At 53.9% G+C, this 16,072-nt stretch overlaps 6 protein-coding genes across 6 annotated transcripts; 4 read left to right on the plus strand and 2 right to left on the minus strand.

Annotated features, from left to right (window-relative positions):
- Positions 1-703: 703 nt before the first annotated feature.
- On the plus strand, positions 704-4,056 carry RHO25_004668 (uncharacterized protein; the record flags this gene model as incomplete). Its single annotated transcript, XM_023595589.2, has 3 exons — positions 704-861; positions 923-3,348; positions 3,401-4,056. 3 exons carry the CDS (start codon positions 704-706, stop codon positions 4,054-4,056), a joined length of 3,240 nt encoding a protein of 1,079 aa, XP_023457092.1.
- A 292-nt stretch (positions 4,057-4,348) lies between these two features.
- Positions 4,349-5,245, plus strand: RHO25_004669 (uncharacterized protein; the record flags this gene model as incomplete). The annotated part of the gene is made up of 1 exon (XM_023595590.1): positions 4,349-5,245. One exon carries the CDS (start codon positions 4,349-4,351, stop codon positions 5,243-5,245), a length of 897 nt encoding a protein of 298 aa, XP_023457093.1.
- Positions 5,246-5,646: 401 nt separating this feature from the next.
- Positions 5,647-6,814, plus strand: RHO25_004670 (uncharacterized protein; the record flags this gene model as incomplete). Its single annotated transcript, XM_023595591.1, has 3 exons — positions 5,647-5,749; positions 5,803-6,533; positions 6,581-6,814. The coding sequence occupies 3 exons, from the start codon at positions 5,647-5,649 to the stop codon at positions 6,812-6,814; spliced, it is 1,068 nt and encodes a 355-aa protein (XP_023457088.1).
- Positions 6,815-7,315: 501 nt separating this feature from the next.
- Positions 7,316-8,203, minus strand: RHO25_004671 (uncharacterized protein; the record flags this gene model as incomplete). The annotated part of the gene is made up of 1 exon (XM_023595592.2): positions 7,316-8,203. The coding sequence occupies one exon, from the start codon at positions 8,201-8,203 to the stop codon at positions 7,316-7,318; it is 888 nt and encodes a 295-aa protein (XP_023457089.1).
- Positions 8,204-8,447: 244 nt separating this feature from the next.
- Positions 8,448-14,588, plus strand: RHO25_004672 (uncharacterized protein; the record flags this gene model as incomplete). The annotated part of the gene is made up of 1 exon (XM_023595593.2): positions 8,448-14,588. The coding sequence occupies one exon, from the start codon at positions 8,448-8,450 to the stop codon at positions 14,586-14,588; it is 6,141 nt and encodes a 2,046-aa protein (XP_023458022.1).
- Positions 14,589-14,797: 209 nt separating this feature from the next.
- Positions 14,798-15,450, minus strand: RHO25_004673 (uncharacterized protein; the record flags this gene model as incomplete). Its single annotated transcript, XM_023595594.1, has 4 exons — positions 14,798-14,833; positions 14,888-15,079; positions 15,130-15,268; positions 15,320-15,450. The coding sequence occupies 4 exons, from the start codon at positions 15,448-15,450 to the stop codon at positions 14,798-14,800; spliced, it is 498 nt and encodes a 165-aa protein (XP_023458023.1).
- Positions 15,451-16,072: the final 622 nt, after the last annotated feature.

The following is a 16,072-nucleotide window of genomic DNA, read 5'->3' on the forward strand; positions in this document are numbered from 1 at the left end:
TTATTGTGATGCAATTATGCAGAGCAGAGCCCAACACGCCGCCTGTACCTGTGCTCGCCTTGTGGAACACTAGTCTGCGCCTACGGCCGTCAGAGATCGAGGCTACCGTACGACCCCATGTATTTACGTTGGTATAGATGGCCTGATACGGGCGATGGGAGGCAGCATGAGAGCTGAGATGCACATTTATGTAATCCCGCAGCACTAGCTAACTTCGTCTACTGGCGCTCTTCACGCAGCAGCCGCCTGTCACTGCTATGTTCAGCCCTTCTCCCATTGTACCAAATCTCGAGCTGCAGCCGAAGTTCACGCTGTGTGCTTGTCGCCCTGCCCTGGATCCCTGTCGCCGCCACGCACTCTCCAGCTCGCTCGCCGTCACCAGCACTGGGGTCGGAGCTACCGCAGTGAAGGGCTAAGTAGTCTGCCTGGCCTAAGTTAGCCTCTCGCGTCGATCTACTGCTGCTGCTGCTGCTGTTGTCATACGAACCACACGCCTGACCCTCTCCGCTCCCCGTCCACCGCCTCCGCCCTCCGCCCTCCGCCACCGATCCAGGCGCGGCCGCGACTATGTGCATTGCTTGGCCCCGCTGACCGCGACGCACGAGAGACGCTGCGGGCGAACAGAAGGGCGTTTGCGGGGATCCGGGAACGTGGAGCACAGCGCGACGTCAAGCGAGCCGTCGTGAACTGCACATGTGAAACAATGCAGCGCCATGAGGCCACCTCCCACCACCAGCCGCCGCCGCCTCCACCACCGCCCTCCGCCAACGCGAAGCAGACGCTGCCGCCGCCGCAGCAGCAACACCACCAACCGAAAGCTCTCCGCTTCGTCACCAACTACGGAGCACCTCATCCCAAACGGTACGTACAGCCAGCCACGCCGACCGTGTCAACCAGTTGCAAACTGATCTTGGACCTGCAGACGGCGCATAGGAGCAGCCTGTCTAACATGTCGAAAACGAAAGACTGCCTGCTCGGGCGAGCGACCCACGTGTGAGACGTGCAAGCAGAATAAGCTGGAATGTGCCGGTTACTCCGAGAGCACGGCGACGCCAGCGCACAATCGAAGCAACTCGGAAACGAACACCAGGCGGCCATCGCAACAGAATACTGCGAGCAAGGGCCAAGGAAGTGCACAGTCTCAACCCAAGGTCGCACGGACGCCAGATGAGAAACCTCCGCTGCAGGAGCAAGCTCCCAACGACCTGAGTCGGACTCTGTCCGGTGGGCAGTCACCTCACACTTCCAGTGAGAAGAAGCCGCCGTCGTCCGACGACCTCCAGAGAAGCGAAAATGCCAAGGCTTCGTTGCTTTCCACGCCTCGAAGTCGCGTTCCCATGATGCCGTATTTCCGCTGGCTTGGCCCTACTGCGATCATGCCAGGATTCAAGCAAATGGTCGTCAAGTTGAAGAGAAGCGACACCAATGATGGCATGCGAACGTCGACGGACGGCGGCGTGCGATCACCATCTTTGAATGACCCACGCTCCAGTGAGAGGAATACGACTTCCATATACTCCGCGACCCCTGCTGCGGTAGAGTCGGATGCCCGAACACCGTTGACACTACCATTTTACGACACTTCGCCGATGCCTCCGAGTGAGCTCATCACGCATCTTGTGAATACTTTCTTCACTCACTTGGGGTGCAACTATCCCTTTCTCCAACGGGACCGGTTCATCAAAGACCTTGAGGAGAAGCAAGTGGACCCTGTTCTCGTCGATGCTGTGTGCGCATTAGCTGCGCGTTTCTCTACGCACTCGTTGTTGACTCAATCCCAACCAGATGGTGAGAAGACTGGTCCTGCAGAATATGGTCATGCTTTCGCACAGCGTGCGAAGGCTGCACTGACAGATACATTCCCCTGTCCAAGCGTTGCAGCAGCCCAAGCAGCACTTCTTCTTGCTTATAACGAGTTCGGAGAGCAACGTGATAGCGGCCTTTGGATGTATTTGGGAATTTCAATTCGCCTGGCCCAGGATCTAGGTTTGCACAAGTTAGAAGGCCTGAAGTATGTGGGTAGAGATGGACCGACCCCTCGGATGGTGAAGTCTGAGCAGCGAAACTCGAAATCTGCGGCGACACCGGCGACCAGCGGACCCGTCAGAACTCCGTCAACCAACGAATCGATTCAATCCCCAGAGGAGCGCCGAAATAGGGAAGATGCGCGATCTGTGGAGCAAGAACGTGTCGACACCTTCTGGGCGATCTTCTTCCTCGACCGCGTGGTTTCATCAGGAACCGGGCGACGCAGCACACTGCGGGACAAGGATATCGAGATCTCGCTGCCTTCCTTAACGCAGACTCACGACCGGTCGGACTGGCCAGCACCATTTCCTGCATTGATTAGGATTGTACATTTGTATGGTCGTGTGGCAGACCTACTCAACAGTATAAAGGAACCATCAGACATCACGGCAGAGACACCAAAACGCCTAGCGGCAATGGAGAGCCAAGTCACCAACTTCTACCAGAACTTATCGCCACGGCTGCACTTCGATGCAGTCAATTTTCAGCATTACATGAAAGCTGGCGAAGGCACCAACTTCGTCCTTCTCCACTTTTGGTTCCATGCTTTGATCGTAATTCTGCACCAGCCTACACTCTTGAAAACATTCGCTGGTCGAATGTTGCAACTATTTCCAAACTCACAACAATTGAGCATGAGCAGTGCTAAGACCATCGCCGACATCTTGAGCTATTCGCAACTCATGGATGCCAAAGCGTCATTGGGAAACCCTTTCACGTCGCAGCCGATCTATATCGCTGCATGTGCATTCTTGAGAGAAACCGTGGAGCAGACGGCGACGAGCAACGCGCAAAGCCGATCGAACAGTCCCAACCGAGCCTCTGGCAAGACAAGTAATTCCGACAGCGCTTCTTCCTCGAATGGGACACCTCACGATGCTTCAAGGAAGGCCTCAATAGCAAGTATCACCGCAGCCTCAGACACTTTGGAACGAAAACAGCCCGCCGGAACTGCAGCCGAGAGGTCGCAGCTCGCTAAGCATACGTTGCTAGCCACGGCAGCATCGCAACATTACCAGCTGTGCTACAAAGCGCTACAATCAATAGAGACGTATTGGTCTGGCGCCAAATACATCCTCACGGTTCTCGACCAGAAATTCGAAGGGGTCGGCGATCCTTTGCTGTACACTGTTGAAGAAGGCGAGTCATCCATGGAGCAGCCGCGTCCAGAGCCGGATTTTACCTCGCCAGGTTGGAGGCGAAAGCTCAGCTGGGGGCCCTACATAGCTAATCCTGCATTGCAATCGCCGTTCTGGCCGCCAAGCGGTTTCACGCCCAAAGTGCCTGGGAGTCCGCGGGACGGTGTGGATCCCAGTAAAGGTAAGCGGGCTGAGCGAACACTTTCTCGAGACGACTCTGACAACGTTTATAGCAATTGGTTGGACTTTTTCTGGTGACATGAACTCCAACTCGACCAATCTCGCTTGGCATTTTGCAAGCGACGGAAACCCGAGCTCTAACATCGATACAAGATTAAACTCATTGTCGTCCTCGGCGTACGACTCAACGACAGTTGGGAAGGCACAGCATACTTCCGCAAGTACCCAAGCGAGAGGACCATCTGGACTTTCGAGAATCTCGCAGGATAGTGTTCCGAGACAGGTGGCGCAAGCAAAGTTCAGCAACGTCTCCAATTCTGATGCGGAGAATTTACTTGCGCTGAGTTCTCCTTACAACCAACATCACAGCCAAGCGACTCCGCCTGCGCCTATGTCGGCCAGCTTCCAGCAGCATGGCACCGCCATGTCCTCGATGCCAGCGCCAAGTAGCAGCGCGACTCAGCAGCCAATGAACGGACAATCAACACAAACACCCTTCATGATGCCTGGGACTTACGACTTCTCCATGAATTTTATGCCTGGAAATATGATGATCGAGACGCAGGATGTGGATATGAACATGCTGGGTCTTGAGGCTATGCCTTGGTTTGATGCTTATCCTCCCCCGGATATGCTGCATCTGTTCGACCCCAACCAGCAGGCTACGGATGGCGCAGGAAATCATGCTGCAGGACACGGGCGGGGATAATGGGGCGGCGGATCGTGACGTGCGATTCGTCTCATGTGGGCTTGCGACTGTGGTAACGAGCTCAGACTCTAATGCAGTCAAAACGCCCTGTATACATATATTTCTACATACCTCACGGTGACCGCTTATACGCGGCGATTTAATACACAGTAGCATGAGATGGCGGGCCGAATCTTCGGAGCCGACCATTCAAATGCCGATTCGATTGCAGACCTCACCTTTGAGACCCTACACTCCTCGCTTCAACCTCTGTCAATGATGTGCCAGACTATTCACATCCTCTTCCATCAACATGCCACGTGAGGCTCAAAGAAACCCTCCTGTGCCGGCGTACCAGGCCTCCCCCGGGTCCATCCTTCACGCCGACCAAGACTTTTACAAGACCATTGCCGCCGCAGAGCGTAATCTGGTCAACTCGTTCACCCTTCACATTCGTTCCGGCCGCGCCTGGAAAGCTCCCGCCGGCAGCATCGTCCGCCTCTCCACACCCGAAGGCCCCCAAGTCGGCGATTTGAACATCTGGAACCTCCACGATCCTCGAGAACGCTTCTGGGCAGCGCGAACACGACAATTACACGCCAGCCATGTCACGACCTACGATCGTCTCTGGAGCGTTTTACCTTTCCTCCGACCCATGGTGACGATCATCCACGATAGTCTATCCGATTACCCTCGACCCGATAAATGGAATGGCAGATGTCATGATTTACTAGGCACGAGATGTGACCCTTATGTGAATAAAATGTTATCGGGAGATTCGTATGATTATCATTGTCATAGTAATTTGACACGAGCGGTTTTGCCTTTTGGTTTGACGGAATTTGATGTTCATGATGTGTTGAATGTTTTTCAGGTTACGGGGTTGGATAATGAGGGGAAGTATTTTATGGAGGCTTCGCCTGCGCGGAAGGGGGATTGTATTGAGTTTTTTGCTGAGCAGGATTTGTTGATGGCTTTGAGTACTTGTCCTGGTGGGGATTTGAGTATGTGGGGTTGGGGAGAGGGTGGGGAGGGTGTGGGGGAAGAGGAAGAGAAGAAGAGTATGGTGGAGTGTTGTCGGCCGTTGAAGGTGGAGGTTTTTGAGTTGAAGGAGAGAGATATTGTGCTTAAGGATTGGAAGCCGTTTGAGAGGGCTGATTATAGAGGGAGGCATGGAATGAAGGTGCCTGAGGGTGAAGGAAGTGCTTGAGGAATGAATATCATTGATGTTGGCATTTGGGATAGTCTTCGTCTGCTCTACCCATGGCTGTCAAAAAGATATGCCAGATATTCATGGCAGAAAGGCTACCACAGATCTCCTGATATAATACGTGTCCGAGTTTTTGACATTCTTGGCGATATTTGCTAAGTCTCATGTGGCAAGCCGGGCAGACAGACTCTACATAGTCCTAAAATTCTTGCTATTTGGTGGTAAAGCAGATGCAGATTAGTGTTCATCCAAGCAACATCGGCAGTTGTAGTCATGGAAGTGGCATCTATACCCGAGGTCGAAAGCGGGGATAGATCAGAGTGGGATCTTCCTCGCGAGAGCTCGTTGTTTGGCACAGACCACAGGAAGTCAAATTCTACGAGCAGCAGAGTGAGACAACAATGAAGGCAGCACGATACTACGGCCATCACGATATTCGCGTAGAAGAAGTTGAAGAGCCTCAGCCCCGAGAAGGTCAGGTTGTTGTCGATGTCGAATGGTGTGGTAATGTGATTGATCGTCTCATTTCGAAAACTCACTTTACTTACTAGTCTTAGGTATATGCGGATCCGATCTACACGAGTACCTCATAGGACCTACGACATTGCTGCCGACTAAAGATAGACCATCGCCGGATGGAGTCTATGTTCCCGTCACTCTCGGCCACGAGCTCTGTGGTCGAGTAAGGTCTTCAGTACCTGGATCGAAATTGAAAGCAGGCGATCCGGTGATGGTCGATCCTCGCGTGACATGTCACGCATGTCTACCTTGCAAATCCGGCCGGTCATACTGCTGCCAGACACTGGGCTATGTCGGCGGCAACACAGGATTTGGAGGGTACGGTGAGGTTGTCGTTGTCGATGAGACGAGCCTGCATGTCCTTCCACCAGAGATCCCGTTGGAGTATGCGGCTATCATCGAACCACTTGCGGTCACTTACCATGCAGTCAAAGTTTCCGGCATCACAGAATGGAAGGATCGAGATGTGCTCGTGGTTGGTGGAGGCCCAATCGGATTCGCACTGCTTTTGGTCCTCAAAGCAGTCGGCGCTAATCGAGTAATCGTTTCTGAACCCGCAGCAGCGAGAAGGGAGCAAGTGGCGGATCTTGCTTCTGCCACAATAAATCCTATCGAAGAAGACGTGGCTCAGCGTGTCCAGGAGCTGACAGCTGGCCGTGGCGCCGAAGTGGTGTTTGATTGTGCCGGCGTGCCCGTAGGATTGGAAAGTGCTATGAATGCCATTCGTCATGAAGGGTTGTACGTTATGGTCGCGGTCTGGGAGAAGCCAGTAAGTTATTATCTCTTGGAATTGAGAGCATTCAGCTAACTGTGCAGATGACGATTCCATGCACACTGTTCCTGGCCAAGCATATTACGATGAAAGGCACTTTGATCTTCGCCGATGGAGACTTTGAGGGGGTTATGGACCTGATGGCAAGTGGAAGGCTTGCTGGGTACGAGCGATTGGTGACAGCTCGAATTGGGCTTGACGACATTGTCCAGAAGGGATTCGAAGAGCTGGTCAATCGAAAAGACGAGCATATCAAGATCCTCGTGAAACCAAGATAGGAGTGCAGTACGCCTACTCCTCGGAGCAGATACAATGGGGCACACGGCATGCTGAGCTTCGTGGCAAGGCACCTGGCTGTGGATCTATTCAGATCTTGGCAGCACATCTCAGTTGCTGTGTTGCAAACTAGAAGTCGAGTCCGTGTAGACACATCGGGGCCGGACCACGATGGATCCGTATGTGGTGTGCCGTTGTTGTATCGAAGCTGTCCATAATTTGTCAGCCTAACTTCCTTCACGTAGCACAATGACGATCCTGCGATAGAATCAGGGCATTCGAGTCGGATAGAAAGCCTGCAACCTTCCGAGATGCTTGACCGCAGTTCCTGATCACCTAAGCTGTGATTCTTCCTGCTGCACGTTGGCAATATGGCGGATATACTGACCATAAGTCCGTCAGTGGCATTGGTATATCAGCTCGAGCTTTGTAGCTAGTCTGTGTTTCTCGCTTTCTGTGGGTGTTTCATCTATGATTTACAATGCGCCTGGATGAAGGGCCGATCAGTTCGTGTATCGCGCCTGGAGATCGCGCCAGGTTTCATTGTCTAATTTGCCTTGAGTGACATTCAAGGCAACAGACTGGACACTCTGCTCTTTATCTTGAAGCTCATCAAGAAACTTGGCCAGCTCAGCAGCGGCGTCTTCGCTAGGTAGTTCAACTTTTGTCTCCTCATTCGGTATCCAGACCACCTCGGATGTGGCAATCTGCAGTCCGAGGGCCGATGCGATGGCATCTCCCACAGCTCTGAGCTCGGATGGCTCTGTGGACACGACGATCCTGCCATCTGCATCCTGTTCGACGTCTGTAGCACCCGCTTCCAAGGCTGGCTCAAGTGCCTCGTCGGCGCCCACCCGGTCCTTTTTCTCGAATGTGACAATGCCATTCTTGGTGAACAAATAGCTAGTAGGAGTAGTCGTGCCTCCGTTGTCCTTGATGGCGAGACGTACTTCAGCCAGAGTCCTCAACTTGCTATCCGTTTCGCATTCCACAATCACAGCCACTCCATTTGGCAGAAGTCCCTCGATTGTTACATTCTCCAAACTGGCGCCGCTCAGACTCCTGCCTTGACCTCGCGCAATCGCTCCTTCGATGGAGGCTTTCGCGAAGCCCTCTCGCTTTGCTTTGGTGATCAAATCCTGCAAACGTGGATTGGCATTCGGATCAGGGCCGTACAGCTTCGATGCGAGGGCGATTTCGGCGGCAAAAATGGAGCGTTGTTTGTTCTTGCGGGCGTCAACTTTGGCTTTATCGTGCTGGATCTTGGACCATCGGTTGTGGCCAGAGCTCTGCAAGCTGCTGGCGGTGAAGCTTCGAACGTAACATGGTGAACGGAGGGAGGAGGGTGCACGCCGGTGCAGGATGTGCACGAGACCTCTGCTGGGAGCCATGTTGTCGAGCAGAGGACTGGAGGTGTCGATGTCGTCCCCGGAAATATGTCTCGCGGCGGAGAAATCTCGGGCTTTGAATTCACATTCGCGACTGTCATGCCATGGGAGGAGCTCTCCCACTGCTGATGCTTCTACTGGTGTACACAGATTCACTCACGATCTGACGCCCGCTGGGACGGAGCGCCACATCTGGGGACATTGGGCCATGAGATAGGACTCCGGACGAACGATTTACGACAGAACCATGGCCGATGCCGACTCGACACCCGCCCCTGCGACAGCCTCGAAGCCACCCGCGAGCGATGCTCCGACTGCACCGGCCACGAATGGCGACCGTGAACTGTCCCCGTACGAGCTCGACGTCAAGAAGCTCAATGCTTTGCCCACTGAGCAGCAGGGTCTCTATCTCTTGACCTTCACCGCCAACCTCGCCCAGCATATCGATGAGCTTAGCGCAGACCAAGTCACTGCTGAACAGGGCACGATCAAGAAAGAGCTGCTTAAAGTCGTCAATTTGCCCTCACCTGCGCCAACGAGAGTGATACGTAAGAATGTGGGGAGGAGCTTCGCAGGTGTATTTGCCAAAGGGAGCAGGAGGGTGTTGTTCGAGACTATTACAGATCTGGTGGCCATCGTGAACGCGGGCAAGGAGAAGGACCTCAGGACAAAGCATGCGGCAATACATTGTCTGGGTATCGTGTTTGCCACTGCAGGCGATAGTGCTATCAGCCATTCCCCGCTCGCCTGTACTGCTATTCTCAAGCAGCTGAAAGGCGCCTCAAATGATGCGGGTCTGAGAAGTGCCATATTTCGCGCCTCGGGCAGAATTGCCAAAGGAATTACAGTGGCGATAGATGAGGAAGTTGGGCGAGCCATATGGAAGCAAGCCAGAAATGCTGCCAGCAATGACAAGTCTCTCCTTACTCAAGCGAGTGCGTGCTATGCGCTGGAACAGCTTGTGTCAACCACAACGTATTTCGACAATTCGAATGACTTTGAAAAGTTGCAAACTGCGGTATGGAAGACTTTGGAGAGTCCGTCAATCCCAGTGCGGCATGCAGGCGCATCGTGTCTTGCGACACAACTTGTAAAAGCACACACGGATGTTGCCAACAGAGACATTATACCCAGGATCAAGAAGCCAAAGAAGTCAAAGAAAACTGCAAAACCAGAAGACTTGGAAGAAGAGGCCGAGCGCGCTTCCTCGCCGGTGCCCGATAAGCCCGCCACCGCTCTGTCATACACGCTGCCCGAGATTCTCAAGATCTTGTCCTCCTTGTTCTGTAGGCCGTCATCATCGAATCGAACACGAGTGGGAGTGGCAGTATGCTATATCAAAGTGTTGAAAGGGCTTGGCGCAGGAGTCGTCGAAACGAAGTACAACGAGATTGCACGCCATCTGTTCTCAGACGTCTTGGACTTTCCTGGTTGGCACTCAAACAGGTATCGTCAATTGATGGCACGCAAGACCGTTCGTGTCATTCTCGAACAGACCGTGGGACCAATGTTGGGCGAGACTGCTCAGCTCAACGCTTGTCGGTTCTTGCTGAACGACATCATCAAAGACTACCCGCAGGCTGTCAAGGAACGTCCTGAACCCTCGAAAGCAGTGTTGACTGGCGCTATCAGTGCTCTTGCGTCTATCATCCAACGTTTAGACACAGCTATCAGCAGTATCGCAGACATCTGTCGAGAGGGACTGCTGCAAGTTCTGCAACATCCAAGCTTCACAGTTCAGGTGCAAACATCTAGGACCTTACGAGCTTTCATTCTCGCTTGCCCGCAGCAATTGCTGCCAGCGGTGACGATATGCATGAATAGTGTCAAGCGCGAGCTCAAGATGCTGGGTACCCAGAGGCAGAGCCAACGACGTTGCATTGCTCATGCCTATGGTCTGGCTGCTGTCTTGAGCACCTCCGGACAACACCCGTTGTATGGCTCCGTTGACGTGTATGCCAATGTGCACCAGATGGCCACGGATCTCTTGAAATCGAGCGGCAGCTCCGATCTACGTGTCTCATCCTGTCAACTGCAAGTGGCATGGATCATGATCGGCGGCCTCATGTCTCTTGGACCAAATTTCGTCAAAATTCATCTCTCCCAGTTGATGCTGCTCTGGCGCAATGCACTTCCGAAACCTATGCTAAAAGAGAACATGACACAACGGAACATGCTGGAAGTAAGCTATTTGGCCCACGTGAGAGAATGTGCCCTAGGTGCTATCAAGTCCTTCCTCACCTACAACCAGCGACTCTTGACTTCTGACGTCTCGAGACGCCTTGCAGGTATGCTCGAAAATACAGTAGCGTTCCTCCAAAACCTTCCAGCGAAGAGGACGAGCGACGAGCCGGCGAATCTTCTCAAGCCAGGCCTGCAGCTCCAGGACTTCGAGGTCATGGTCAGAAGAAGAGTATTCGAGTGCTTCTCTCAATTGCTTCGCCTTAGTCCTGCTGGGAGTATCGAAGCTACAGCTCATTCCAGCATCCTGCCGCTTGCAGTCGCATCTTTCTCAGATTTGGAGCACGACGCACCGAATTCTCTGAGCGCCGCTATCGCAAGTGCAACAGCCACATTTGAAAGCATCTGGGAACTCGGCGACAATTACGGCTTCGGGGTCACCGGAAGGCTCAGAGGTCTCGACCTGCTGAACCCGATCAACGGCAACCTAGAACGGCATTGGACGAGCAGGACCGACGTCGAATCAGAGATCGACCAAATACTTCTTTCACCTATAGGTCGAGCTGCTGAGAACGACCCGACCAGCTGCTATTTGCCCACTGCCAATACTGAGGATGAGCTCCCTGGGCCACCTGCGAGTGAAGCTGTGGACGCAGCAATAGCGGCATTTGGACTCAGCTTACCGCTGCAAGGTCCGCGAGTCCAGGAGAGCACTCTCGAGCAAATAGCTGCGTCAATGGGAGCTAGTGTCCCGAAGGATCCTGTGAGGAAAATCGCGATTACTGCAAATGTGTCCTTGGCACTCTTCACTGCGCTGCGCGTAGCGACAGGAGACCTCGGATCTGCCAAGGGTAACTTACAAAATGTTAACACAGAGAAGGCACTGCAGAGTCTTCTGCACGTATGTGTCAAGGATCCTGACGAAAATATTCGCAGTATGGCAGCCGCAGCACTAGGAAGACTATGTTCTAGTTCTGGGACTACATTCACTGGCACGGAAGTCACCCAGCTAACAGAGACAATTGTGAACAATAGAGAGCCACATGTCCGAGCGGGCTGCGCTAGTGCGCTGGCTCACATACATTCTCAGCTTGGGGGCATGGCAGCCGGGCTGCACATGAAGAACATTGTTGGCATACTTATGTCACTGGCGGCAGACACCCATCCTCTCGTACACTTTTGGGCATTGGACAGCTTGTCGCAGATCGCAGAATCTGCGGGTCTCAACTTCTCGGGGTATGTCACCAGCACCATCGGCATGCTCAGTCAGCTCTATGTCTCGGACGGACACAATGAAGAATCGCCGTCGCAGGCGTCTTCGAATATGACAATGAGCCTGCCTGTGACTGCAGCTATAGCACGAGGTGTTGACTCAATCATCAATGTGCTTGGACCTGATCTTCAAGATGCCGCGAAGGCTCGAGACATGATATTGACATTAGTCCGCCTATTCTCGCAGGAGGCCGAAGTCGCTGTCCTTCTCGAGAGCCTCAGATGCTTCGAGCATCTCTCGCTTTACGCTCCTGGCCACATGCAGTTCGAGCAATACGTGCATCGACTCCAGTCAGACGCGGATTCGCCATCAAAGGAGATCGCTTCAACTGCGCTGCATGGCCTGTTTGGTTTGATGCGACGCGATGCGCCGGAAATCATACGCACTGCTCGCCCTGGTCTCGAGAATCGTTTATGGGATTGTCTCAATGAAGAGCCTGGCCAGAAATCAATACAGAACATCTTCTCGAACTGGCTGCAGCAGACTGGCACGAGCGACCCTGGAGACTGGATTGAAAGGTGTAATACGATCTTGACCAAGACTGTGGTCAAAGCGGAACAGGAGTTGAAAACAGCGGTGCCGGCCTCAACAGCCGGCCCAGATCTTCAAGACGAAGAGGTGGCAGGTTTTGCCATCACTGCTGGTGCACAGAAGGAAGATGATTCCCAAGCCTCGTCTTCTGCACAAGAGTTGATGCGATGGCAAGTACGACTTTTCGCTATGGAGTGCCTGCGAAACCTGATCGCCATGATCAGAAAGCAAGCTGCAATCAGTGATGACAGCCCAGGAGAGGCTGCACTCCAGAGCAAGGTGGCGGATGTCATTCGCATCGCTTTCTCGGCCTCCACTGCAGGAGTGACGTCGCTGCGAGTTGTCGGCATGCAAATTATCGACCAGATCCTTAAGATGTTCGGGAGAACTCCAGATCCTGACTTCGCGGAGGCAATGCTGCTGGAGCAGTACCAAGCGCAGATCAGCTCTGCCTTGACCCCTGCTTTCGCAGCAGACTCCTCGCCTGAGCTTGCGGCCGCGGCGGTCAATGTCTGCGCGACGTTCATTGCAACAGGCATTGTTCGCGACGCTGAGCGTATGGGACGGATCCTGAAGACACTTGTTTCTGCTCTTGACAGCTTCTCGCGCGATACAGATACCGCTGCTATCGGCGATCTAAAAGGTCTCACTGCTAACGCGCAAGTCATGGTCCGGATGGCGGTGTTCTCAGCCTGGGCCGAATTACAAATAGCCAGCGGCGACCAGGAGTACCTGGTGGAGATCGTGAGACCTCACATCGCTCAGCTCGTGCCACTCTGGATATCTTCTCTGCGAGAATACGCACGGCTGCGTTTCGAGCCTGACATTTCGGCAACCACAGCTACTCCAGCGACATCAGGTGATCTGGACATGGTCTACGCCGCACTGAACAGGGAGACCTTGCTCAAATTCTACCAGGCTTCCTGGCTGAGTCTTGTCGACGCCATTGCTAGTCTGATCGACGAGGACAGTGAGTTCGTATTCGATGCTCTCGACAACAAAGACACAGAGCAGGACAGCACTGCGAAGGATCCTGGTGCCGTCAATGGCATTGCCCGGCGTGCGGCAGGGATCAATTACCGGGAAGAGCCAGTAGCATTCTTCTTCGTGCTGTACGGTCTGGCTTTCGAGTCGCTTGCTGTTCGCAGCGGCGATGACGACGTCCTGATACGGCAAAAGAATCTCGACATCCTCGCCGCTCTTAAAAAGATTTTGCGGCCATCAGTCTCCGGCAATGCCGTCTATCAAGAGGTGGTCTTTGCAGAAACAATGGACCTGCTCGATCGCATGGTTCTGACAGAAAGTCTGGGAATGCAGGGCATCATTGTGGATATCGCCCGCAACTTGTGCATTGTGCATCCTTCATCCCGGAAGGGCCAGCAGGATCCTACTAGTGAAGACACACTCTCCGATGATATCGAGCAATTGTTCGAGCTGACGCGTATCATCATTCTGGTCATTGCGGGATTGGTACCAGGCCTCACCGAAACTCCCGTGGCAGGGCATCTGGAGAACTCAGAAGAAGCGACCAACCTAGTCCGTGATGCTCTTCAGGCGCTGGTCGATGTATCCGAAGTGTTCCCGTCCATCATCAAAACAGATCTGCACGCATCGATCTTGAACATCTTCGTCACGATTCTCGGAACGGCGAGTTGTCAGGCTGTAGTTGTACCTCAAGCACTGCCAATCTTCAGGCGTTTCGTGTCGAGTCTTGCCGAGGATGAAAGGCCGGAGACGAAGCAGCAGATCCAAAACACTTTGAAACGCATGTTGGCAATTCTGCGGAACGCACAAAAGAGAGAGACGGAGGCGAGCTTGCCTTGCGAAAAGAATACGCTCCTCGCCGTCACGGTCCTACTCTCTACAGCGCAGTCGTACTTTGGCGCTGATGACCCTCTCGTCCTTCGCTTCGTCAACGAGCTTCGAGAATGTCTCGCTGCACCCATGACCACCAGAACGGCTGCGGGATGCTATCGGACTCTGGTCAGTCAAGGCGTTGCTCCTCGCCTGACTTTCTCACATCTTGTCGGCTTCGTGCTCGACGCATCTGACCTCGAAGGCATCGCGGAGTCGAGACACGTGGCGGCTCAAACACTCACAATGGCCGTTGGCAAGCTGGCGCCGGACCAAAAGCCAGCGGCAGTGATGCTCCTAATCGACGTGCTGCTCAGCTGTGCGGGCAAGGACGGTCCTTCATCGCACCAAGTTTTCGCATCTCGTTTACTTGAGCTGGCCGCCACGGATAATGCCACATTCCGAAGCATCATTGGCAGCATGTCTGGCGGTAAGAAGCAATTGATGGAGCAGATATTGAAATCGCAAGCGGGCAACCGCGGCGCCAGGCAAGATGGCGCCGAGGATCGCGAGCCCACAATCGCGCTCAAGATGAACTTTGGTGCATGATTGATGATAGACGAAAGAGTTGCATTGCGATGCCACCACTATGGCGGTCGTCATTCCATCATGCGGCTATTAATGATGCTTCATCGTACAGTACAGCTAGTGATAATGCTCGCTGGCACTATGCAGTCACTCAAATACCCATGCAAGCTCGCGCGGCCTTTGCCAGCGTCGGCGGCAGTCATCGTGGTTCCACTCTCCTGCCCTGCTGTTCACTCTGCTGGCTCATCACCAGTGGTGAGCCAGATCTGTAGTGGAAGCGTTAGTCTCTGCAGCAACTACAAGCGACGTGATCAGCTCACCTTGAACTCGTCCTCGGTGATGGTGCGGAAGGCGTTGTCAGAGATCTCTTGAGTCTGGTTCTCGCTCAATCGGGTGCCAGTGACGATGACATCTGCCTCTGACATCTTCTTAGTGGTCGAGGCGGCACCGTGGTTCGTGGCCGTTTGCTCCATGAGTTCGCGCTTCAGCTTCATGGATCCGATGAAGCACATCTGTTGCCTCAAGTCAGTTTTGAGTGGCGATCAGCAACAGGAAAACCGACCTTCTTGCCCAGGAACACGTCGTCGACGCCCTCCAGTGGCTGAGCATCAGGCTTGGTGGTCTTTGCCTTCTTGGTGGGTGCTGCACCAGATTCGCCGGAGGATGCGGTTCGCTTCTTCGTGCCCTTCTTGCCGGTCGTTCTGGCTTTCTGTTAGCAACGGCGTCAAGTCGCGCGGCCGGCGGAGACTCACCTCAGCTCGTGCTCCTCCACGGAAGCACCTTCAAGGGCGTTGGCAGCGGTGTTTGCGGCATCCTGGGTGGAATGGATGGTCGAGATACCTTCGGCGGTGGTCACAACGTAAATGGTCTTGTTGACGGCCATGGCGTGATTTCGCTGGGGAATGGAAGATGTGGGTGCTGTGAAGTTCTTGAAACGAAGTGGGTGTGGGTGTTCGAGGAAGAAGAAGAAGAAGAGGTGGACGAGACGAGACGAAGAGGGCAGAGGGCACAGCAGAGACCCGGACGCTGGCTGCACTGCAGCTTCCTGAGGAAGGCGCGTCAGGCAGCGGCGCGCATTGACACCGCACCTTCCCGCCTTCACTTCACTGCTTCGCGCAATGAGGAGCGCGTCTCGCGCGCGCTGTCTTTACCATTGCATGCTCTTCTTTATCTCGGCGACAATCGACAGTGAAAACCGAGCCGCCGCTCCTGCACGCCGTCGCGAAGCACAAACGCATTGAACCCCTCTGAGATTTCCGAACGGTCGAGCCCGAGTGCGCGCGAGCAAGCGTACTTCTCACGCATAGCCTACAGCCCGCGTAGGCAATCCGAAGTCACACTGCAACTTTTGTAAGAAGAGTGCCTGCTGAAGCGGTGGTGGTTCATTCCGGGAAAGGGCACGACTACACAGAGATCATCACCTCTGTCTTCATTTCGTAATCGATGTATTTTTGCAAATTGGCTGCAGCAGATCGGAGGATTCCGCCACCAACCCTGCACGGACC

The sequence above is a fragment of the Cercospora beticola genome, chromosome 3 (genome assembly GCF_033473495.1).
Source record: "Cercospora beticola chromosome 3, complete sequence".
NCBI classification, from domain to species: Eukaryota; Fungi; Ascomycota; class Dothideomycetes; order Mycosphaerellales; family Mycosphaerellaceae; genus Cercospora; species Cercospora beticola.